This window comes from Aethalodelphis obliquidens, unplaced genomic scaffold (genome assembly GCF_003676395.1).
Source record: "Aethalodelphis obliquidens isolate GAN/ISIS:26980383/991018 unplaced genomic scaffold, ASM367639v1 scaffold8, whole genome shotgun sequence".
NCBI lineage: Eukaryota > Metazoa > Chordata > Mammalia > Artiodactyla > Delphinidae > Aethalodelphis > Aethalodelphis obliquidens.
The window spans coordinates 5767420-5791962 of record NW_020837952.1 but is presented as its reverse complement, the minus strand read 5'-3'; the positions used below and the strand labels follow the sequence as shown (position 1 = coordinate 5791962).

General features: G+C 54.4%; 2 protein-coding genes across 8 annotated transcripts in view; one reads left to right on the top strand and one right to left on the bottom strand.

Moving 5' to 3' along the window:
• The first annotated feature begins 11879 nt into the window (after positions 1-11879).
• Positions 11880-19415, top strand: PPP1R1A (protein phosphatase 1 regulatory inhibitor subunit 1A). Of its 2 annotated transcripts, XM_027108234.1 has the most exons (7): positions 11880-11965; positions 15491-15551; positions 16559-16596; positions 16930-16993; positions 17586-17741; positions 18634-18740; positions 19287-19415. In XM_027108234.1, exons 1-7 carry the CDS (start codon positions 11882-11884, stop codon positions 19290-19292), a joined length of 516 nt encoding a protein of 171 aa, XP_026964035.1. In that variant the 5' UTR covers positions 11880-11881; the 3' UTR covers positions 19293-19415. The 2 variants fall into 2 exon arrangements, with proteins under 2 accessions (XP_026964035.1, XP_026964034.1); XM_027108233.1 differs by lacking the exon at positions 11880-11965 and having other exon boundaries at positions 15153-15551; positions 19287-19413.
• Positions 19416-20382: 967 nt separating this feature from the next.
• Positions 20383-24543, bottom strand: part of PDE1B (phosphodiesterase 1B) — a 27707-nt gene continuing 23546 nt past the window's right edge. For 2 of the 6 annotated variants that reach the window (XM_027106552.1, XM_027106551.1), the window contains 6 exons: positions 24239-24359; positions 23848-23929; positions 23420-23528; positions 22867-22997; positions 22227-22346; positions 20383-21760 (listed from right to left, as the gene is read on the bottom strand). In XM_027106552.1, the coding sequence (XP_026962353.1) occupies positions 22243-22346; positions 22867-22997; positions 23420-23528; positions 23848-23929; positions 24239-24359 (547 nt within the window). In that variant the 3' untranslated portion in view covers positions 20383-21760; positions 22227-22242. Of the gene's footprint in view, positions 21761-21988; positions 22092-22226; positions 22347-22866; positions 22998-23017; positions 23172-23419; positions 23529-23847; positions 23930-24238; positions 24360-24543 lie in introns of those variants that run through there. The other 4 variants (XM_027106548.1, XM_027106549.1, XM_027106554.1 and 1 more) reach the window with 4 other exon arrangements.

Sequence of the window (24543 nt, the reverse complement as noted above, 5' to 3'; positions counted from 1 at the left end):
GGCCCAGCCACTCCGCGGCATGTGGGATCTTCCCGGACCGGGGCACGAACCCGTGTCCCCTGCATTGGCAGGCGGACTCTCAACCACTGCGCCACCAGGGAAGCCCCAAGTGATATTTTTAAGGTGTATATCATATCACGTCAGCTAGTCTGCTGCTTAAACCCTTAGATGTTTTCCAGTTGCTCATCATGTAGAATCCAACCCCTTTCCCAGGGCCGACATGTTCCCGCCTGTATCCCCCCAACCTCTCACGTTCCACTCTCCTACTCAGTACCTCATGGCCACGCTGGCATCCTTCATGATCCTGGGACACACAGCATCTTTCCCAGCTCAGGGCTTTCCTCCTCAGGGCTGTTCCCTCTGCTAGAACCCCAGTCCTCTTGCTCTTTGCTTAGCTGACTCCCGCCCATCCTTCAGGTCTCAGCTCAAATGTCCCTTTTCAGAGAGAGCTTCCGTGGCTACCCCATTCAGCGCTTAGCCCCACCTCCCTTCCCATCCGTTACTTCCGTCACCTCACTCTCTTTATTCCCTCATTGCACTTACCATAGTCTGAAATTATCTTATTTATACACTTGTTTACTTGTGTATATGCTTTCTACCTCAGAAAAATGTGAGCTCCATGAAACCTGGGAACTTGTCAATCATTAGTATTCACCATTTTCTCCCTGGTGCCTTGAACAATAATAACTGGGCAAACAGAGTTCAATGAATGAAGCCCAATTGAATTCATGAGTGAATTGAATGAAGGAATGAATGAATGGTGAAATTAGCTACTCCTTTCCTAGGAAGGAGCAAGTAAGGGACAGAGAGAAACGAGAAGGGTTCACTCAGATGCCCACCCCCTGCGGAAGAAGGGAGCAAAGTCCTCTCCTCTAATGGAAAGGGGCACAGGGAGGGGGCAGCAGAAAAGGGTCTCCCTTCGTCGGAGTGGTTGGGAAGAAAAGATCCTGGGAAGGGCTGAGAAGCCTTTGCTCAAAGGTCCAGTGCTCTCTTCCCCAGCCTCTACAGGGTTTATGCAGAGATGAGGAGACCACATTCCCAGAGAACAAGGTACAGCATCAGAGGTTCAGGCACTGCACTGCGGAAGCCTGAGGCTGTGTCTCGGAAAGGGCTTCTCAACACATGCACAGGGAGGGGGACCCCGGAATTGGGAATTTCTTTTATTGGGGTTGAGAGAAGTGTCTTTAAAAAGAATATGCCCCACCACTCCCAGACTTCCTACACAGAATATGGAACTCCACCACGTGGAGGGAAGAGGAGGGACAGGGCAACCTCCACAGAGCTTCCTGCTTGCACTCCCTCACCCGAGGAGACCAGAAAGCTAAGGCCTCCGGTCATCTGGCCTTGGACCAGGACAGACGCTGGTTCTCTCCACTGCCGGTTCCATCTCCCCTGTTCCAGGGGCCCTTCTCCTCCAAGGGAAATCACAGAATCTTCCATTCATAGACACTGATGCACAGTTTCAGAACAACCCAGGATCCCAGAGAATTGAGTTAGGAAGAGTCATTAAAGGTCCAGCTTTGGGCCTAATGTAAGGAGCTCCCAGACAGCCTCTGGGTACCTCAGAGACCGAGCTCTCCTTACACATAATGCAGCCTTTTCCAGGCTTGGGCAGCTCTGATTATAAGAGGTTCTTCCTCCCAGCCAGGCCAAATCTGTCTCCTTCACACTAGCATTGCTAGTTCAGTCTGGTGCACCAGCACAGGTGAGCTGGTTGTGCCCATGTGACAACCTTTAAACATATGAAGGCAAGTATTCTAATAATAAATTCTGCCATTTGATGAACGGTTACCAGGCACTGTGCTAAGCATTTTATGTATATTATCTCATTCAATCCTTGCAGCATCCCTAGCATGTAGGAATTATTATTCCCATTCTGGGGATTAGGAAATAAACTTGAGAAGTAAAGCCATCAGCCCAGGGTCACCCAGGTATTGGAAGAATCAGGATTTGTTCCAGGACCCATCTGACTCCATCCAAAGCCCATGCCCTCACTTCTCCTGTTATGCAAGACCACCCATCCCTGACAGAGTCGTCTTTAATCCTGGCTAGACAACATCAAATCCTTCAAGCGTTTCTTCTCTGAGAAGCTCAAGGCACCCATCTCCCCATTTTCTCTGATAACTTCCAAGTTCGATAAAATCCTCGTGTCATCTAGGCTCAGACCCTCTTCCTGGAGACTGGAGAATGGAAAAGGAAGCTCTGCTTCTGGGACAGCAGAAAATGGAGTCTTTCCAGAGTTCCCCCACTGGGCCCCAGTCTCCCCTCAGTCCTCAAACGCAGCCCTGATGACCCTCCAGTTTCTGCTCTCACCTCCCTTATCACCTGTCAACTTCCTTGTCCCCCAGGATTTGTCCATCTGGCTCCCCCTTAGCTCACACCTCTTCTTCCCAACTTCCCAAAGTCCTGCTCATCCTTAAACAAACCCAACTCCCCTCCCCTCCTCCACGAAGCCTTCTCCAGCTCCTGTCCCTTCCTCAGTGCTCCCAAAGCCCTGACTGCTTCTTTTTTCAGCTTTATTGAGATATAACTGACATACGACATTGTATGAATTTAAGGTGTACAGTGTAATGATTTGATATATGTATAGTTTGTGAAGTAATTACCACAATAAGTTTAGTTAGCATGTCCATCACCTCACATAGTTACAATTGTGTTGTGTGTGTGATAACTTCTAAGATCAACTCTCTTAGCAACTTGTAAATACACAATACAGTATAACTATAGTCACCATGCTGTATGTTACATCTCCAGAACTTATTTATCTTATAACTGGAAGTTTGCACCTTTTGACCCCCTTCACCCATTTTCCCCACCCCCACTCCCCGGCAACCATCAGCCTGCTCTCTGGTTCTAGGGGTTTGATACAAAGCCCTTTTTCCTGCCTCTGCAGCAGAAGTTGCTCTTTTGCATTCCATCACATCTGTTCACAGCACTGGTTAGGCTTCTCCAGGGCAGAAAGTGTGGCTTTATTTATTTATTTATGGCTGCGTTGGGTCTTCGTTGCTGCGCACGGGCTTTCTCTAGTTGGAGCAAGCGGGGGCCCCTCTTCGTTGCGGTGCACCGTCTTCTCATTGCGGTGGCTTCTCTTGTTGTGGATCACGGGCCCTAGGCGTACGGGCCTCAGTAGCTGTGGCCCGCAGGCTCCAGAGGGCAGACTTAGCAGTTGTGGCGCACAGGCTTAGTTGCTCCGCGGCATGTGGGATCTTCCCGGACCAGGGCTCGAACCCGTGTTCCCTGCATTGGCAGGCGGGTTCTTAACCACTGCGCCACCAGGGAAGCCCAGGAAGTATGGCTTTAATGTCCAAGCCCATTACAGTGTAGGTGTTTAGTAACTGGCTGTTACTGTCAAATGCAGACTGACATCTTTGATCCTTCAACTGGCAGAATGGTGGTTAGACTGCAGAAAGTCAGAAAGCAGGATCAACATTGAAGAGCCGGTTGAGATATCGGGAGAGCTCAGCCCCTCCACGTGACCCAGCACCTGGGCGCCACCTGGTCTCTGGGAATTGAATAAAACAATCCAGCTGCAGTGAGTCCAAGGAAGGAAACAGGGTTTGAAGCAGGATCTGCTGCCCTCTGGTGGCCACTCCACCTCAGGGCCGTTCACTTGACGTCCTCTTGTTCCCCACACAGAGAAGATGCTGGTATGAATTTAAAACCTGATGCCCCTCTCTCCCGGCACAATCGTAACTGTCCCAGATGCTTTTGCAACAGAATATTAAAATTAGAATTTCAACTGGGCACCAGTTGAAGATACAATAGATGGAGTTTCAAAGAGAGGCACCAAATCATCATAGGAAGAATTTCAAAAGAAGTGTTTAAGAACTAGTTTCTGACCCCCTCAGCCAGATCAAGGAGACAGAAAGGCATCATTATAGAGAGAGAAGGTGTTAGCAAGACAGTGACAAGGAAGGGATGGGGTTAAACCAGAGTATGTCATATCTTGCAGAAGTAGAGTACCAGGCAATAAGAGAAAGCATTAACACGCCCTGGACAAGCTTACGTTAAGAACCAGAGCAAACATTTCAGAACCCCTCTCTGTTCTCTTTACTGATGATTCGGAGAAAGGTGAACCATGGGCTCCTACGTCTTCATGTGGAAAGAATCAGTCTTAATAATTAATGATTTTAAAAAGAAAAAAGAATGCAGAAACTAACTATTATCAGAAAGTGAAGTGACCGTAGCAAAGATAATAAATCAGCCTTAAAGACACCCAGTTCTCTTTCAAAGGTAAAGGTCAGCCTGAAGCACATTCTTGAGCTGTTCTGTAGGATCCAAAGCCCTCAACCACTCAACCACCAGAATCACTGGAGCCCAGGGAATGACGATACTGACCTTTGCTGACCCTTGTGTCTTCACTCAACGAGGTGCCTGGATTTTGTCAGCGTAGAGCGCCCTTTGCCTCACGTCAATGCTAAAATCTCCACTCCAAGGGCAGGGACTGCCACCATTTTGGAATGCACAACTTATGTTTGAACGTGTCATACTGCACAAGCGCATCTGGACCTCTACCTCTACGTGGAAGATCACACTCGACCGTTCATGAATGTGCGTGCACCTGTAGCTTAAAACTTCCCTGATCCTGATGTTTTGGGAGACAAGGCTTTGAGAGCTATCTCCCTGTCTCCTTACTTGTCACAAGTAATAAATGTTTCTGTTTTAATCAAAAGTACTTGGCGTGTTCATTGGCTAAGCATCCCAAGCGATGGACCCATTGCATCCAGTAACAAAGGGAGGATTTTGCAAGGAGGAAATGCATGGAGGGAGCTGTGCTGTGAGCCCCATCCCCTCTCTCCCAAGGAAGGGAAGGGGACCTACCCCCTTGCAGCAAACCTAGTGGATGCTGGCACGGGTTACCCCAAGAGCTGAATATGTGGCCCCTAGGGTGGGGAGAAGCATGTCCTGGGGGCTGGATGCCTCCCAGAAGTTTAGAAGGAGAGACAAGCACCAGGGAACCGCGTGTAGGCAGGCTGGCTGAGCTGACGCTCTGGGACAGCCTGGGCTCCCAGAGTTTGCCTGGCAAAGGAAGAACCAACTATGGGTCCTGGAGGAGAAACAGGTGTATCCCCATGCATGCATCTTGGGTGCTGTCCAATAGGGCTTCCTCAAGGGACAAAGAGACCCCAGCAGCTGAGGAAGGGGGCTCAAGTTTCTAGGATAAGGAAACACAGGTAAACAGAGCTGATGGCAAAGCTCTGAGGAGCCAGGAGAGCACCCAGGAGAGAATGGTCACCAGAGAACATCAGAGAGGAAGGGCGAGGACACTGCCAGCTGATGGAGAAGGAGGCTGAGTGCCAAAGGGTGTAAAAACTCACCTACCCCTTCCTGTCTGCTCTGCACCACCCGCACTGGGCAGGGCTGGGTGGGGAGGGGAAATTAGCAGTATGGGATTAACAGATACACACTGCTCTACATAAAATAGATAAGCAACAAGGATGCACTGTATAGCACAGGGAATTATGTCCAGTATCTGGTAATAACCTGTAATAGAATGTAATCTGTAAAAAAAATAAAAAACTGAATCACTAGGCTGTACACCTGAAATTAATGCAATCTTGTAAATCAACTAGACTTCAATTAAAAAAAAAAAAGACTAAGGATAGCAAGCCAAAAAATAAACAGTTTTAGGTTTTGGTTCATACTTTGGCCGGGTCGTTCTAATCTCTGAATTGAGCCTGTCTCTTATCTAAGAGTGAGCAGAATAGTTAAGAAGCTTTCCTGGGTTTTCTCCCAGGAGCAAGAGAATAAATTCTCTTTGCCCACTGGCCCCATAAAGTATAAAGGATTGCGTCATGAAATCAAACTTATCAGGTGATCAAAATGCAACTTCATTCTTTTATTACATGAAAAGTTGTGGTTGTCATATAATATATAGTATATAATATACACAATAACATGTACAATATACAATACAGAATATGTACGATATACAATATATAATGTAATGGGCATTACGCTCTCCCCTCCAATGGGACTAAATTACAGGGACCCAGGATTTTCCCTTCAAAGTCCCCTCAGCCTTCTTGACTCCAAACTAGAACAGCCCTACTCCCATCCTTTTGCCTCTGTACCACCAGTAGCCTTTCTTTCTAGGCCTCTTGAGACCCAGTCCAACCCCACCTACGGGTCCTGAGCACTTCCTCTACTTCTGGGGGAGGGGGGGGGACCCAGAGCCTTGGTCTCCTGTACCAGCCCTGGCGCAGCCTTCTAGAGTACTCACCACCTCGCCGAACTGCCGGGCAATCTCACTATCTGTAGCGGGCCGAAGAGTGTCTCCAAAAAATTCATGTCCACCCAGAACCTCAGAATGTGACCTTATTTGGAAACAGAGTCTTTGCAGATGTAATTAATTAAGGATCTTGAGATGAAATTATCCTGGATTTAGGGTGGGTGCTAAATCCAATGACTGATGTCTTTACAGGAAGAGGAGAGAGGACACAGAGAGCACACAAGAGGGAAGAGAGCCATGTGAAGACAGAGGCAGAGACTGGAGTTACGCTGCCACAAACCCAGGAACACCTGGGGCCATCGGAAGCTGAGAGAGAACGAAGGATTGTGCCCTAGAGCCGTCCGCGGGAGCGTGACCCTGCTGACACCTTGATTTCAGACTCCTAGCCTCCAGAGCTGTAAGAGAATAAAGCCCCATTGTTTTAAGCCACCCAGTTAGTGGTATTTTGTTACAGCAGCCCTAGGAACTAATACACCATCTCCCCCTGTCCTTCCGGCTATAGCAGTATTCAATGGCCAACCCCCGGCAAGAGGAATGCCAAGGCTTGGGCTGGGGCCCAGTGCCCTCCGCCAAGCTTGTTAGGAGTGTGGGAGGAGGATGGGCTGCGACTTTCAAATGACCCTTCTCCAACCACACTCCCCTGCTGAGTAGCCCCCGGGAGAAAACCAGGCATCTGCTCCCCGGCCACCTACCATCAACAACGCACCCAGAGCCCAGGGGGCCCTTCCCTCCTACTCCCAGTAACCTACCTCAGTCCCGTCGTGTGGCTGGGGAATTTTCCATCCCACCCCCAAGTCAAAGTCAGTAGATTTAATCATTAACAGGGCGGGTGTTAATTAGCAGGGCAGGGTGGTCATCCGTGCTGATGAGGACACAGCTGGCCATCAAGAACAGCTGACCAGGCAAGGGTGGGAAGAGCAGGGTCTGGCTAAAAAGGGGCAGGGGGTGTTCTGCAGACCCCCTCCCAATTCTGAAAGTTTTGAAGCTCCCATTCCTTCATCCCTGCCTTTTCCAGAGTCAAAGGAGAAAACATTAGCTAAGATGATCTCCTCGTTACTCACGTTCCTTTCACAAGAGCTGGATGGGCGCCAGGCACTGAGCTAGGCACTCTGTGGACATCACCTTATCCCACCCTCACTAGGATAATAGAGATACCTGTTAGTTACAGATAAAGAAACCAAGGCTCAGAGAAGTTAAACATCTTGCCCAAAGTGGCAGAGCTAAGATTTGAGCCCAGGAGACGGTTATCCGAGCAATCAGAGGTCATTGACCTTCCGCCTTCCCTGATGCACCTCATTCTTGTACTTTCACTTTGCAGTATTTGTCATTTATAATTACCTAGTTACCCTACTCCACCCGGAGCCCTGCTAGGCTGTAAGATGCCAGTGGACAGAGAATGTACTTGTTTTGTGCTCCACTGTATCCCCAGTGCTTAGCACGATGCCTGGTACATATGAATACCTGATAAAGATTGGTTGGAAGTATAAATTCAACCTGTTAGAGAACTGGGGTGGAAGGCGAGGGATCGGGTCTTCTAGACTAGTGATGATCACAGGGTTAAGATGCATTTCAAGAGGTCCTCTGGTCTATGCCCCTGCTTCAGGTTCAGCCGTTGCCTCCAAATCTGGCTTATTGAGGAAAACATTGGCATGGGTTCAAGTCCTCGGGAGAGCTGCTTCCTCTCTCTCGGCCACAGTTTCCCCTCTCCAGCTCAAGGAGGTTGGGTTGACTGATCTTGACGTCTCTTCCACCTCTACCAGTTTGTGGTTCAAGAAGAGGCAAAGCATTTTGGAAATGAGCATCCCCTCGATTTGAATCACCAGCTCTGGCCCCATTCCCAACGCTGCCATCTGCAAGGGGGTGTGCACCCAAGCCTGGCAGAATCGCAACAATGGGGTTTTTTGCAGGCAAACCAGCACTCATGCAGCTGGAGAAGGCTGGGCCTTCCAAGTCATCCCCTGAGAGGCCACACATCTACTCCAACGGTGCTGCTGGGGCTCACAAGAAGTTCTGGAAACTTCTCTTGCAGACATGGCTTCTAGATGGGCTTTGGAGCCCCAGGGGGCAGGCAGCCTCACTGCAGGATACCCGCACCTCAGTTCTAGATCCAGTTCTGCTCCTCACCTGGTTTCCCTCCTTCTTCACAAGGCACAACCCCTAAAGACTCTCACTCGTTTCCGGAAGAGCAAAGCCACCCCAAAGGACAAAGATTCGCTCCCCAGGAAGGATTTTTCAGAGCAGATGCCACCAGTTCTGAGATGATTCCAAAGGAGTTTCCAGAAATGTTTGAGAAACTGCGGCAAATTGGTAGGAGCATATGGCTTCCCAGGGGACCACTTGGATAGGGTCATTACTCCTTTGGGTGTATAAAGTCCTCAGAGCTGAATGTGTGGAAAGTGCGCATGCATGTTTTCTTTTTTTTTGAATTTTATTTGACCTCATGTTTTCAACAGGCAGGAGTTTAGCCCTGCCACACTGACCAGCAGGGAGACTCAAAGATAGAGGTAAGGGCTTGGCCTCCTGGGTTCTAATCATAATTCCTGCCCTCCTTCCTGGTTGGGTGTGGGGATTAGTAAATTAACGCAGGAGAAGGTTAGTGGGGGGTGAGGATGACAGACAAATAAAAGCAGAAATGCTGAGAGCCACAAAGAGCCGCCACATTAAGCCAGAGTCCAGCTTGGAGAGTAGGGGCGGGCGGGAGCTGTGAAGCAATTGCATCACCGAGTCACATCCCTGTAACCTTAAATATTTCATGGACCCAGAAGTACACCACGTGGAACAGCTGCTGCTCCGCTGGTGGGGCCAGGACTGCGGCAGGGATGTGAACGCTTGCACACACACAAGCACACCTTGCACAGACACGTGCAAGCCAGGGACGGGGCAGGCTCCGCTCTTACTCATTCTAGGAAGGGCTCCAAGAGCAGGCATTGCAACTCCCAGCCTCATGTGCAAGCGACCCACGTCTTCTTCCACCCACAAGCCCAACAGGCACCACAGTCACCCACCCAGCTCCGGGGATAAGAAAGGTCAAAACGACATCACAGGTCTTCACAGACAGACCCCTTCCAACTTGTGTAGCAACCCCAGGACCAGAGGCTGCAGCCAGCCACACTCCCCTCCCCGCTACCCATAAACGTTTTGCCCACCCACCCCCACGCTCCTGCCAGAAGCAGGAGCTGCCTGTCCTCCCTCCCCGCCCCGCTCTCTCCCCTCCTCTGCCTCTACCCCAGCGCTGGCTGCTCCCAGGAACCCTTGTCCTACACAGCCCCCATCAGCCATCTCTCCAAAGCCTGAGCGCTCTGGGCCCTCTCCTGACCTGGAGCTTTCAGCGGAAGGGAGTCTGAGGATCTGGAGCTTGAGAAGGGAAATGGAAGTGTGGATGTGAGCCTTTGGGAGGAATTTCCATGACCAAACCCAAGTTTGAAGGGAATACGGCAAACTGGGTGACTGGGGTGGCTGTGGAGGGTCTTCTTTTGAGAACCTGGAAAGGTGACTCCCCTAACTCTGCTGTCCTGCCAGGAGATAACGTGACAATAATAAGAGCAGCTATCAATGAATTGAGGGCCTTCTATGTGCCAGGTGCCTTACCTCCTATGATACTGAACCTTATCAGGTAGGGACAATTCTGCCCATTTTACAAATGTGGAAATCAAGCCTCAACGAGGGGCATCTGAGTCCCCAGAGACGGGGGTGTGGGAGTCCTGGCTTCAAGTTCCAGGTTCCAGGGTCCTGGTGGAATGGTGTAGGGGAGGGACAAGTCACCTATTTAAAGGACACCTTGGACCTTGCTCTGTGTATGTGTAGTTAGGAGATGGGTGAGCAGAGGGAAAGCCAGAGAGAGCACCTGGGTCCTATTGGGCCCCCTTGTCCCCCACCCTAGCCTTATCTTCTTGGCTTCAGTGCCTTCACACACCCTCCTTCCAATGTCACCTGCGGGGAGGGGAGCAACTGGAAGGGAGGGATCTGAGGATCCAACCAGCTGTTATCCAGAATGGCCCCGCTACCTCAAAGAGAGCACAAAGGGACCATGCATGTGTAGGCTGGGTGTAGGGGGTCATTTCTGGAGTCCAAGCGACAGCAAAACAGGAGAGAATTAACAGCAGATAGAGGTCTGGCTGGCCCACTGTGTGCCTATAGCCCCAGCCTTGCCCTGAGAAAAGTGAGCCAGACCTGTTTTGTGTAAAGGGATACGGTTAGGGGGAAGGGCAGGGGAGGTTATTTGGGGAGGTAAGATGGAAAGAGGCAATGTGAAATCCAGGCCAGGGAAGGGCTGCCTGGAAAAGGAGGCAACTGAGGATTTAGGCTGACCACTTAGAGGAGAGGATGATCCCAGGGTTCCCAGAGAACCAGGCATCAATCTGTACTGAACGTGCCAGTTGCTCAGTTTAAGACTAAAGAAACAGATCTCTGGCCCCGGCCTCTGCCCAGCCCCTCCCTCAGAGCTCCCTCCCCCAAAGATTCATCCAGCCCTGCCCTCCTCTGTGCCCAGCACCTCTCCTCCCTCTACCCAGTGGCCCCCAGCCCCTGGCAGAGTGCCCACCAGCTCCGGTGAATATCCTATCTCCCTCACTCAGTAGTATTGACATCTTGGTCCTACACCAAACTAGTAAGTTCTTCACATAGTCTCACCTCCATCCCTTCAGTTACAGCAGATCCTTTTCATTATTCTGCCAATAGTGGAACTGGAAACCAACCCCATCTATAAACAAGCCACCCCACCAAAGGTGTTTCCCTCTCCATCCCCGGGCAGCGTTCTCCCCAGCAGGCCTTTCACCTGCTTTACATCCCCAGAATTTAGCAAGCAAGAAGAGAAACGTATTTCACAAGCATTACTGGCTCCCCACACCCACTTCTCCTTCTGCTGAGTCCCAGATGGTCCTGCTCCCTGAGCCCTCCACCCACTGCCATCAGCACTTCAAGACAGAGGCTCTGGATACCCTCTAAGGTCTTCGGTTCCCCCTCTCGCTGCACAGTGAACCCAGACCTGTGCCCAGACCCCACGCCTCCCCTCCAAGTTTCCACCTCCGCTCTAGCAGTCTCCTCTCAGTGGAAAGTCTCTCTCCTGGTCTAACTTTAATCCCTCCTGCTGCAAGCCTAGATCCCCTTTCTTTCTTTTCTCTATGAGGCGACCCCTTTAAGATCAGAAAGGAAATCTTCCTCTAGCGTTTGCAGCCTCCTCTCTGGCAGCGCCCCTCCACATTCCCAGCCCCTCAATTCTGCCCCAGCCTGGAGAAGTTCATCGTGGCCACTCCCCACCTCCACTCCCCGCCCAGAACTCTAAGGATCCCCGCATACCCATCCGGTTTGTGTCCACTGCGACCGGGACCCAGGTTCGCCCGCCAACGGGGCGGTGACCCCCGCCAGCCGGCGGCGCAGCCACCACGGGGTTAAGGCTCCGGGCGTGGGGAAGGGGAGGGGGCCGGGAGGGGCGGGTGCCGAGCCAATCGGCGGCCGCGGAGTCCCCGGGGCCGCGAGCCGGGAGCGCTGAGCCGGGAGCCGAGAGCCAAGCGCGCCCGGCTGGGGCCGGGCCGGAGCGGAGCGAAGAGGGAGCGCTCCCGTCCCAGCCCCGAGTCCGCCGCCTGCCCGCCCGCCGCCGCCGCCGCCGCCGCCGCCGCCGCCGCCGCCGGCCCAGCGGCCGCCGCCCCAGCCATGGAGCAAGACCACAGCCCCCGGAAGATCCAGTTCACCGTCCCGCTGCTAGAGCCGCACCTTGACCCCGAGGCGGCGGAGCAGGTGCGGAGCGGGGCGGGGCGGCAGGGAACTCGCCCCACAGAGGACGAGGGACCCCTGGACTGTGCGATCCGAGACCCCCGCTCAGTCCTCCCTTGGCGGTGCGCCCCTGCGAGCGCCGGCGCGCTGTTTGCGGGGGGTGGGGGTCTTCTCTCCCCTCCCCCACCGTGGAAACCCCATCTCCCCATCTGTGCTTCTTCGAGACGGACTGAAGGACGAGAGCCTGCCCTCGAAGCCGGTCCCCGCGAGAGTCGCTCCCTGCTTTCCCAGCCCTGGGGGAGGGGGCTTGCCTGAGGACACGACCCCTCCCCCCTTCGCCAGTCTTTCATCCCCCACCCAGTCAACACCCTGCCAGAGTTTCTGAGCTCGGAAGGGGCGCCCAAAGGTGTCGGAGGGCCTAAGGGAGAGGGCAGGTAATGGAGGGAGTTGAAAGAGGAGAAAGAGCCCCCCCAGCTCTTAATTGGGGGCGACCCTGCCGGACCCCAGAGGGTGAGGACAAGAAGGGCTGAGGAAAACTGCGAGGGCTGGGGCTTGGGGGAGAGGAGTGGTCGTGTCTGCAGGCTGACTCCGCGCTCTTCAGGTCTGGACACTGGGTCCTTATTCCCATCTCCTGCCCTTTGGATCGGTTATGGGGCGGGGTGGGGGGGCGGCGGGAAGGGGAGGGCATGGAGAGAATGGCCCTGGGGAGCGCGGAACGAGCGCTTTCTCGGGGCTGGGGTCCTAGCTGGGCGTGGGCAAGAGAGAAGCACTGTGCTGGGCTGGGCTCAAGGGGTGGGAGTCCAGGGCCCTGGCCCAGCCTCCGGGCCTGGCCTATTTTTAGCTCCGAGCAGCCTGGCAGAGGCGGCAGTGTATGAGACTGTGTGAGCAAGTGTGTGTATCAGGGAGAGTGAGCCTGTGCGTGGAGACGGTGACCACCCGCGGTCGTTACTACCACCCATTTGCCAAATATTTGCTCGTTTGCTCGTTGCTCCATCTCTTTTCGGGTTCTCTATCCATTTGCCTAGACATCCCTGTTCCTAAAGACTATCCATTGCCCACAAGGTCACTTCTCTGTTTCCCCCAACCGGCTGCCAGGGCTCTGGCTGGGCCTCCCCACCTGAGAAAACTCTGACCTCTTGGGATGGGCTGGAGAGAGTGTTCTTTCTGCTGCTCCAGCTGTTTGGTGGAATAAGGTCTGATGTGAAGGGAAAGGTTGGGTACACACGCTCTCCCTATAACGTTAGCTTCCCAAAGTGTGGGGAGGGGTTAGGGACCTGTGTCTCCATCCTCTCCCTGGCCTGTGGGGGGAGCCGGATCTCCAGACCTCTAAGGTGTGACAGTAGGAGGGAGGGTGGTGGGACTGCAAACCTCCTGAGGATGAGGAGGGTGGAGAGCCAGGGGCATGGGGAGCGTCCCCTTGGGGTCAGGGAAAAGGCTATTATGCCTAGAGGCAGGGGGCCGGCTAAGATAACCTCAGACCCAGGGAAAAGGGCCCAGGAGTGTGAGCTACGGGCTCAGGGGTGAGGTTCCAAGCAGAAATGCCTTCCACTGGCACAGCCAGTGCTCACTGCCTGACGCCTGCCTCTGTTTGGCGTTAGATGTGGCAGGTGTAGGTGTGTGTTGGGGGATGGCAGGCCAGCTGGCCCAGGGTTCTGGGGAGCAGGGGAGGAGAATGAGGCAGTGCTATAGAGCCAGAGGGGAAAAGAGCTGGGACTTCAGCCTGCTTTTCTCTCGTCTTCAGAAATCTGTGTCTGCTCAGCCTGAAATTCTACCTGCAGTCTAACTTCAACCCCCCTTGCCGTGTTACCCAAGTGTGTAGGCAAAAAGTTCCAGGCTTGGCAGGAACACCTAACCCAGAGTGACATGAGAGGGCGGCAGGGGTTGGAAACTCTGAGTTATGGAGCACAGAGTGGCAGGGGATGGAGGGGTGCCCGCAGCTACCAGGTCCTTGGCATAACCGGTTTGGAAAGAAATCAGAGGCAAAGGCACCAAGTGTCCTTGAGAACTAGGATTTGTGATCGGGGCATGGAAAATAGGAGACCGCCTACTCATTTGCTAGTAGTTCAGGTGCCTGGGAGGTACTTCAGGAAGTCTAACTTTACTCCCTCCTCCTGTAGGACATCAAAATCCTCAAGGACTCTGAGTGCTTAGAAATCTTGTCCAAGGCAAGGACATTGGTTAAGGGACCTGTCCAAGATCACAGAGCCCTGCTGCCCTCTCAGAGGTCCTTTCTGTCAAACTTGCAGACTCCTTCTCAGGCTCCCAACCCCCATTAATCCCCACCCCCACCGCACCCTCTCCCTCTCTCAGCTCCCCTCCCCCAGGGCAGGAAAGAAATAGAGAGGAGTCCTGTCTCAGGAGAAGGATGGCCTCACCCCACATGCACGGAGCACACTTGCCCACCTGCTGGCCCCCAGCACGTTTGCACCAGGAATAGCCAGCGACGGACTCACAGATAATGTCTATGCTGTGCGTGCTTGTATGCACACACAAACACACACACAGAACTGCCAGGGACCTTGAAATGCCACCAGAAACAGATGCTGCTGGATTCTCCTAAGAAAACAGTCCCTACCCCAACCTACCCCCATTCTATGTACCCATTTCTTCTTTGAGGTGTCCTTCTCTCAGATTAACCCTGCCCCCCGCTAGGGCTGATACCCACTTTCTGCCCTGGAGGGAGCCGCAGGGACTCCAACCCCACGGTACCCTTCACTTTCAAGCCTCCAGAGAAACGGAAAAAACTACGTGTCCCAAGAGTCCTTGGACTGACTTCAACAACAGTCAACTTTATTGGCAGCAAGACAAAAGAACAGAGGCGGGGAAAGGGGGCTCAGAGGCCCAGCAGGGAATCCGCTCTTATCTGTTACTTCCTTAGAATCGGACCCCAGAGCCCAGGATAAGATTTTTCAGTTTAGCTTTAGTCCCTGACCAGGGTCCCGCCTCACGCTTCTCCTCATATTATATTTACCATGACAAGGATTTCTCTAGGCCGTATTTCCTGACAAATCAGAAAGGCAGTGTGTACAAGGATAGGGAGGAGATGAGGGAGGGAGGGGCATGGGCCAGGTGAAGACACGTTCAGACCCACCTTCTCTGTGCTGTCCTCCCAGGCTGGGTGGGGATCGAGGGGCGCTCTCCGCCGGTGCTGGCCCACCACAGGTTTATGTCCATTTGGGGAGTGGTCTGGGAGACTAAGGGGAAAGTTTTGTGCCCTCTCGGGTTATTTCTGACCATTGATCCAGGATGGACGGAAGGACAGCAGGCCAGAAATCGATGCATTAGCGCAGATATAGCTGCTGAGATGGAGAGCTGGGACCAGGACCCGGGGAGATGCGGAGACAGAAAGGGGGTTGGGGAAAGCAGGGAGTGGAGGTGGTCTTCTGGGTCCCCAGGGCAGAGGGATGGGCCCAAGAACGTCCACCCGGAGAGCGTGGGTTCAGTGTAACTTGGCACTTTTGGAGGTGTGCTAAGTGGGCGGCCTGGATTATGTTACCGAGTGTGCGCGGGGCTGCGATGCTTCCACGTGTACTTGACCTCTTCCCTCAGATCCGGAGGCGCCGCCCCACCCCTGCCACCCTCGTGCTGACCAGTGACCAGTCATCCCCAGGTAACCCCAGGATGGGTCGCTGAAGGGAGTAGGGGCTGCTGAAGACAGCTGGGTCCCAGTGAGAGAAGGTGGGTGCTAGACAGGAGGGCACATCTGAGGAGCCCGCGGTCTCCTCAGTCCTGGAGGCAGGGAAGCGGTGGCTGGGTTAGCAGTGGGATTTCCTCCGCTTTGGAAAGACAGAGCAGTGCTAGGAAGCGGGGGAGACAACCTGGTTCCTAAGCCCCCCAGGAGTTGGGGTGGTCAACGGAGTGTTGGTTGCTGTGGCAACAGCCTTCCAGGTTTCTCCAGCAACTGAGAGGCTGCTGCCCCCACTGCCAGAGGCGGTGACAGCTGTGAGGGGGAGGGACCAACGCCATCAGCTATTCTCATGGCCCCCAGAGGGGAAGGGGAAGGTTAGAAACAGCTCAGGGAGCAGCTGGCATTCTGGTCACCAGTGTCTCCATCAAGGTCTGGGGAGAGAACAAGGTCTCAGAGAATGTCAGGGGCGCTGGCGAGAGAGTGGAAGAGAGGTAGTGACGCTAATAAGCCGGACTGGAATTCAGGATACCTGAGTCTCCAACTTCCTCCAACTACTAAAAAAGACTGTCCTGGGCCCTGCACACGATAAGTTTGCTGTTCTCTATCCGGTGTTCCCTCCTAGGCATGTTTCAGTTCTGGATCGGGGGTGGGGGGCTGATTGGAAGGAGACAGGGAGGAAAAGGACAAAAGGACCACAAAGCCTGCCTTCAAGAACCTCCAGGTCTGAGGCAAGGATGTAGATGCAGACTGACCACAGAGGCAAGGACAGGACTAGAAGCAGGAGGAGGTAACGCCAGCCAGCAGAGCAGGAGGGAGCTGGAGGGAAGAGGCTGGGGACAGCCACAGTCAGGGCCAGCTTCCTAGGGACAGATGTGAGGGACGGATCAGGAAGGAGGTGATGGCAGAGGCTCCTCCCCTTGGGAAGTCAGTCTGCGGGACCCCCTGGGTTTCCCATCCTCATCACTTTCTCCTTTCCCTCCTTCACTCAGAGGTGGATGAAGACCGGGTCCCCAACCCGCATCTCAAGGTGAGCTGGCCCCTCCCGCTCAGCCCAGCACAGAGAACCCCCAGACCCATTAGAAGATTATTCCTCAACCCCCCCTCTTAGGACCTTTTGTCTCCCTCTTTCTTGTACCCCCCCAAAATGTTCTTGAGTGGATGTACACACATGGTCCTCTACGTTCTCCCATACACGGTCTCCTTGCTCACCATCATAGGGGTGGGGGCCGAGGAAGCAGGAGTTTTCTTCCCCCACTTGCTGAAGCCCACACCTACCCCCAGTCTCCAGTCCCACAGCATGGCACGGCAGGGAGGAGGGCGAGAAGGGCGGACGCCCACCTGTGCTCTGTGCCCTTCACAGTCCACTTTGTCCATGTCTCCACGGCAACAGAAGAAAGTGATGAGGACCACACCCACAATGAAAGGTTCGGAAGACTCTTCCCCGCTATGCCTGACGCTGAGCAGTGGCCAGGATGACCCGTTTGGAAGGAATCCTTGGGAAGTCATTACGTCTGCCTTTATTAAAGGAGAGTTGTTGCTGGACCGCCCGGGGCTGCATTCCAGCTCTGCCACCCACTAGCTGGGTGGCCTTGGAGAACCTGCTTAACCTACAGGGGCCCTGAATACTACCTCACTTTGGCAGTTAAATAAAGTATGTGAACTCACCCGGCATAGTGCACAGCACAGAGGAGGTACTCAAATATTTCTTGAATCTAAATTGAGTCTTTTCTCCTGACCCCAAAGGAGACCAGGTATCCCAGCAAATCAGGAGGATCTTTTGATCTTAAAGGCTCTTCCTTTCCCCTCCCTTACCTTTGAAAAAAGTACATTTTATTGTCTAACATTAGTCCCTCCTTATTGTACAGCAGATGTCCCTCCTTGTTCAATCTCAGACAGGAAAGTCAAACCACACGGGCAGTGTGTGCTGGCCCTCTAGTGGGGCTGTCACATCTGAGGGTCCATGGAGGAGGCTGGGCAGTCACGTCCAATGCTCTCTCCCTTTCTGTTTGCCCTCAGAGCTCCAGATGATGGTCGAACATCACCTGGGGCAACAGCAGGAGGGAGAGGAGCCTGAAGGAGCCGCCGAGAGCACAGGGACACGGGAGTCCTGCCCACCTGGGATCGGAGACACAGCAGCGGAGTCGTGGCTGGGCACCTCTGGGAAAGCACACAGTACGTTCAGGCTGGGGAGGGACCAACCCCGGGCGAGGCCAGCCTTCCCCGTTGTAGGGAGGGGCCTAGCAGTAGCCAGAAACTGTCTTGAGAGTATGGAACTTTGCATGGACAGCGTGTGTTTGCATCTCTTCATCTTTCTTTACTGAATGACACCATCCCCTTCCAACTTGGACTTCAGAGCTCCCTATTGTATCGGGGGAGCCTGGCGGCATGGGGGCAGCCTTCACAGGCTGGAATCCTGGCTCTGCCACTTTATCAGCCCAGAGGTCTTCAGCAGCTTAACCTCAATCAGTAGAGTGATAATGATGGCGCCTATCGCATCGGGTTGTGTGTGAAACTTCAGTGAGACTGGTCCTTGGCCCAGCAGAGAACACAAAGTATGCAAGCAATGGAACCTGCCTGTCCACGAGTCCTTATCCCAGGTGTGGGCCGGAAGGCAGAATGTTTCCAGTTTTATGAAGGTGACACGGTATATACACCATATGTTCCATAACACCCCAGCAGAGCCCCCTGTAATCGAACACGTGAAGATTTCTGCAGGGAAATGCGTGGTCACACGAAGTGGGATAAACAGGCTATCAAACGCTCATCTCTGTTCAGGTCAGGTTTAGCCACGCTTGGAGATCATACCCCAAATTTTAAGCTTTTTTTTAGAGGGTTTTTTTTTTTTTTTCGATTTCCGATTGCAGATTTTTTAAAAAATAGTGAACCTAAGTAGTCATTGTGACCAGAGAAAACCCTGTTGGTCTTGCCCCGTTGCCTTCCACTTGGTCTTGGGCTCCTCTCAGGGCTTGTTGAAGTATGGGCTAGGGTGAGTAGAAGCAGCTGCCTCTCTGCAAGGCCTCGTGAATACTACCTGTCCCTCCCACCACCTGTTCTTCCTCCTCAGAGCCTGCAGAATCCATCCCTAACACTCAGGAGAGGGGCAGTGAGAAACCCAGCACAGAGGAACCCTCAACCCATAGACCACCATTGGATTCCAAGGGAGCCAGTTCGGTAAGACCCCAGGGCTGGGCTGCCCAGTCTGCAGGAGAGCAGGCTGTGTGGGGAGGGTGAGGGCTAAGATCTGGAGTCAAGGAAAAGGGGGACAAAGGACCAGCTTCAGTCACTGAAAAGCTGTCGTCTGTGGCCAGAGGATTTGCATCTCCCCGGAAGGACAGACAAAGAGAAACGGGATAACAGTGCAGCAGGAGGCAGTGAGGTTAGACTCTGTCTGAGGATTTCTGGCTCCTGGATGGGTGATGGAAGTAGTCCATGGATTTTCTGATAAAGGGCATTTGGAACCCAAAGGGAGATCCTCACCTGTCCAGGCTGGTGAGCAGTGGTCCTGCCTGGAGTGGACACACGGATGAAATAACCCCGTGAGCTCTGATTCTACAGTCTCCCCTCCCCTTTGTAGACGGGACACGGGGCCAGGGACTGGAGTCAGACATGAGAAGTTAGATGCCTAACGGGATGGTTGGGCACACCAGCAGGGGAGGGGACAATAGGACCTCAGGCCTCTCACTCACTTTCTCTTTCTACCTGCTTCCCTTGCAACAGGTCTGAGAGTGAAGGAGGCATCTTGGAATCGAGACTGCAGTTGGGAATGCACGGACACTGGATTTGTTTGTTTCTTCACTTTTGGGGAAAATCTCTTGTTTTTAAAAGTGATAAATTTAGTGTTAAGTCCTTGGTATTCTCCTTCTTTCCCAACTTGGAGAATCTTTTCTCCCTCCCGTCTTGTCCTGCCCTCTCTATAGCCCCCCTCCCTCTTGCCCAGCTGCCTCCAGGAAGGAGGAAATAAGGAAGCTGGGCAGGAGCCTTGAGAAGGGAGGAGTTTTTCCCCAGCCTTGCCCTGACTTGCTGGGGAAAGAGAGCTGAGGGTCAGATAGGTAGGAGGACTGACTTCCGGGGTACCAAGAAGGAAGGATGGCCCCAGGCTCTCTTCATATTGAGGAAAAGATACAACCACCTGGCAGGGCTGCCCTGAGGCCTTGGAGCCCTAAGGCCCGTATGGCTGCGACGCTGCTGTGGGCGCCATCTGCTGAACAAAGCTGGGAACTGCACCCTGGCACTTGGCCCATGGGAAAGAGGCGGGGCGTTGCGTGGATGCCTCCCTGCCTGCCCTCCAAGCCTCAGTGATCCCCAAGCTTCAGGATGTGTTTCCTCTCCAGCTGTGCGGAGACCACCACCCAGACTCCAACCTGTTAGCCAAGCTAGATTGAGGACACAGTGGCTATTCACGAAGAGGCCCTTGCTGGGAACTGGAAAGGTCACCTCTCCCCCTTGTCCAAGACACCAAGGGGCCAGGGTAAACGACGAAAGCTGAGAAGTGAAGAACCTTCCTCAGACCCCACAGCCAGGCCTCTCCTGTCTACTGCTTTTGATTTTTCCGGGCAGTGGAGAGAGGAGAGGAGGGGAGGGGAGATTCACCCCTCTTTACTGAAGAAGTAGTGCGATGGAGAGAAAAAAGAACTTCAGAAGTGTAAGGTCCCCTTCTGCCACCCTTGCTGTGCACCTCAGGCAAGACCTCACCTCTCTGGGCCTCCATATATAACAGGATGAACACCGCACCAGGGTTTCATCAGCTTGAAGAGACAGTGCACGTGAAGATGCCCAGTGCACTTTCACCCGACAAACAACACACACAGCCAGGCCAGGTCTCCCTTCTTTATTGATCTCTGGCTATAGCAGGATTCTGGGAGACCAAGGGTGGGGGTGAGTCTCATGCGTCTCTGCCCCACTCAGGGTGGGGTAGGAGGGACAAGTGGCAGGTGGCAGGTCTAAGAGACCATGGATATGACTTCACAGGAACAGGGCCCACTGTACAAATGCATGGTTGGTACAAGAAAGGAGGAGGGCAGTCACCTGGACTTGGGCCCTTCCTGGGACAAAGCCGGGTGAGAGGAGCCTGAGGAGAGGAAGGGGCAGGGGCCTGGCTGGGCTCTCTCCAGAGGACATGAGAGCAGCAGTCCTGAGCCCCTGCCCGTCTGCCTTCCACCCGCCACTCCCCACTTGTCCTGGGGAGGGGCCTCTTGGGCCGGGGCTAGGAGGGGGACGGACCCTCTCTTCAGCAACACAGGATTACTGGGTTACACCTCACCCTCCCCATGCGCCCTTGACCCCAACCCAGCTCTCCCCTCCTGTGCCCGTAGGATGTATCCTGAAGGTGCTTTGCTGGGGAGACTTCAAAGCACTGTACAGACATTGGTCGGATGGGAGCCTCCCAGCCCCAGGGGAGAGGAAGGAGGCAAAGGGTTCAGGACTCAGCCAGGGCAGATGACAAGCCCCAGGGGCCTAGACCAGTCCCGAGTCCTTGGCCACCCCAGGAAAGGCCTCCTCTCAGCCCCTGGTGGCAATGGCTCCTCTTCCCCCAGTCACCATTGCAGAATGGGAGAGAGGGAAGATTGCAGGGTCTGGGCTGGGGATGGGACTGAAGCAGTGCAGGTCTGGGGTAAAGAGGATGCCCCCCATTCCCAGGCCCTAGAAAGGTACCATGCCCTGAAGGAGCCCACTCCCCTACCCTCACATAGGGCTCTGAAAACCCCCAGCTTCCTATCCTATTCCAGCCCTTCCCAGGGGAGGAAAAGGGGGACCCAGACCTGCCAGCTAAGGTCTGGGGTGGGGGCTGAGGAAACCCCCAAAATGTATTGCTTAGAAACTTGGAGTCAAGAAGGATGCGGGAGGACCCAGGGGGCTGGCATCTCCAACCCTCCCCCGCAGGCCCTGGGAAGCCTCCAGGAAGCTCCCCTCCAGCCGACCATCTGGCCATAGGGAGAGTCCAGAGGCGGGGGGGGATGGACACAGTGACCACTGGGAGCCTGAAGTTCCCCAGTCTTGCCGCCGGGAGATTAAAGTGCGCCCCAATGGGTGTCGGGTGGGGACAGGCCCTTTCCCCAATCCCGCAATCTCTGGCATCTGTCCTTCGGGTGGGGTGTCTGTTCCTTGATGTCCATGCTCCCTTGGAGCAGATGGGGGAGCCAGTCCCGATGGGTGGTGCTGACGACATCGAACACTTTGGACTCGGTGAGGACCTGGGGGAAGAGGAGACACCTCGGTGCTCTGACCTCCTCCTTCATCTCCAGCCTGACTTACCTTCCTCGGGTCCCACCGGATCCCCACTCAGTCCCGCTTACAGTTGAGCAAAAAAGGCCCTGCAGAAGGAGCTCAGCCAGGGCGCGAGCGGGGCTGGATTGAAAGTCATGCCCAGCTGACCTCCCGGAGCCTTGGGCCCTGACTGCCGCCTCTCCCCAGGCCCTCACAAAGGAGCTGCTCAGCCCACTCCTCTCTTCCTGCAGGTGGGAGGACTCTGCTCTCCACTCAGGCCCCGCTCGAGTCTGTGTGCTCACTTCCTCCATATCCCTGCTGGGAAAGAGGGAAGGACCACCTTGCATCCACTGAACCCCAGAGATGACCCTTCAAAGAGGGCTGTGGCACACCCCGCTGGCCCAGCTCCCTGCAGAACCTTAAGCCCCGCCCTGTCTGCCACGACAGGCTCACCTGGGCCAGCCCCAGGCTAGTCCAGATTCCCGTTCTGGTTGTGTTCATCTTCGGCAGGGGAGGCTGGCGCCTCTTCCTCACAGGGGGACAGCTCGTCAATGGACATCTGGTTGGTGACGCCTGCAAAGGGGCAGGAAGGAAGCTGGGACCAGACCAAGCAGTATGTTTCCCCCAAACCCAAGGAATATGTGGAGACAAGTAAGGGATTCTTACACATCCCCCTTCCTTCCAGCTGAGCTACATCCAACCCACGCCTACCTGGGGAGAGCCTCTCCAACCTTGCTAAAATGTACAGCCCTCAACTCCCACGTTAAGGAAGAGCTGTCCCAGCCGGGGCCACCAGGTTACCACATCCACAGGGGACCACTGACGGGCCGCAGTGTGCATGGGGTCCCTCAGGTCGTGGCCTGTGGCTGTCCCTATCCTCTCTCAGGTCCGCATTCTAGAACGGTCCAGGCCAGTCGGCCAGTCAGTCGTTCCTGTGATCTTACTGCAGCCTAGTCAGTTCCCTTTCCCAACTCAGGGAAGGAGTCAGACAAAGGGTTGCTTGAGGAAGGGCTTACGGGCTTAAGGAAAAGGGACCCGCTACTGCTGCATCAGCCACCCTCCCCGCAAGGCCTCATCTTCCCAATGGACCCACCGCTTGCCGCCCGTTCCTTCCATTTCTGCTTGTTCTCCTGAATGTATTTGATCCAGGTAGAGCGGAAGCTGACCACGTCGGGGTTGGGGTCTCCCACTTCCACATCCAGAGAAGGCTGGCGCCACTGGAAGCTAAAAGCCGGACCCCAACATTGCGAGGTCAGGCCCTGCCCACCCCAGAGCCATCTTCACAGCCCTCGGAGTGGAGGGGGTAGAAGACCAGTAGGCTCAGGCACCCTCATCCTTGTCCTCTTTCCCTCTGCTAGGTACCCGCAGTCCCCATCCCTCTCCACACCTTCCCTCCTCCTAGAAGGAAAATAAAAGCATATTAGCAGAAAGGCAATAAAGACAGAGCTAATGGGAGAGATATATATACGGTGGAGGGAACAGAGGTGCAGACCACACTCCCTGCCCCCCATCCTTCTGCCCCTGTGTGTGACTCGCAGTAGAGGGGCTCCCACTTTTGGAGTCGCCTGCTTCTCCACGCCCGCCTGTACCTCCTCCCTGGGAGTCAGTGCTCTCTGTGGGCCCCCGGCTGCTACGGCCACCCTCACCTGGGCTGGGTTTTAGACTTGGAGTCTTCCTCCCCCATGGGCTGGACACTCTTCTCGGCCACATCAGTCAGCACAGAGAACGTGGGTTCCACGATGAAGTCAATGAAACCTGCAGTGCAGGGGTAACACAATGGAGCCATCTGACCTGGGGGCCCGGGCAGAGGATATGGCCGGCACAGCTGTGCCCCCGGCTGCACGTAAAACAGGGTCACCTGGGGCTGAAAAGTTCCCGGTGGGGGCAGCCTTTGCGATGATGTCTTTACGACCCCAGAGAACTCCACCCCAGGACCCCATGCTCTAGCACGGCGGGCTTGCTGCTACGGGAAGAATGGCTTTGAAGGAGGTGGACTTGGAGAGGTCCTGACCCGGCCCAGCCAGCATCCTTTAGCCTTCGCAACTCTCTCCTCCCTGCGGGAAGGGACACTCACCAATCTGGGACTGTGCCACGAGAGTGGAAGTGCGGTCACAGAGCGGAGAAAAGGGCAGGCCCAGCTCTGCCTCTTTGTCACCCTAGGGGAGCAGACAGGGCGGGGAAGCACCTCAGTCTACCAGATCAAGGTGCAGCTGGGGGTAGAAGGGGCTGCCGGGGGAGAAGAGGGATCTCTGTGCCTTTGACCTGGAAATGAGTGGCATGCAAATGCCACTGCCAGCAATTACTGTTAAGCTTTTCGGAGATGACATTATATCCCATGGGTTTGAGATCAGGTTGGCAGCTGCAGGCCACTGAATGAGGACTGGAGTAGGAACAGGGAACTTGGAGAACAAAGGGGAGAGAAGGCCCCATGGGCGGGGGCGGGGGCAGGCAAAGAGGCCTCATACCTGGCGGAAGAATTCCTCCATGAGGGCCTTGGTCCAGCGGCTGTGAACCGACCACTGCTTGGTTGGGTGGCTGATGTCAGCAGCATGGAGCAGTAGAGACAGGGCCTTGGGCTTATCAATCCTGTTGGGGCAGATGGCAAGGGGAGGGAGACTGATCTTTTAGGGGAAGGAAGCCTGGACCATTCCTAACTTCCCATCACAAGCCCTCTCTCAGATCAAACTTCAAACACCCTGTGAGGCTAGACACACACACCCACCCACACACACACACACACACACACACACACACACACACACACACACAC

Coding starts and splice junctions, on each gene's coding strand:
- PPP1R1A (XM_027108233.1), top strand. CDS start 15,275: ATGCGGAGACAGAAAGGGGGTTGGGGAAAGCAGGGAGTGGAGGTGGTC. Junction 15,552..16,558: donor CAGTGACCAGTCATCCCCAG/GTAACCCCAGGA, acceptor TCCTTCACTCAG/AGGTGGATGAAGACCGGGTC. Junction 16,597..16,929: donor TCCCCAACCCGCATCTCAAG/GTGAGCTGGCCC, acceptor TGCCCTTCACAG/TCCACTTTGTCCATGTCTCC.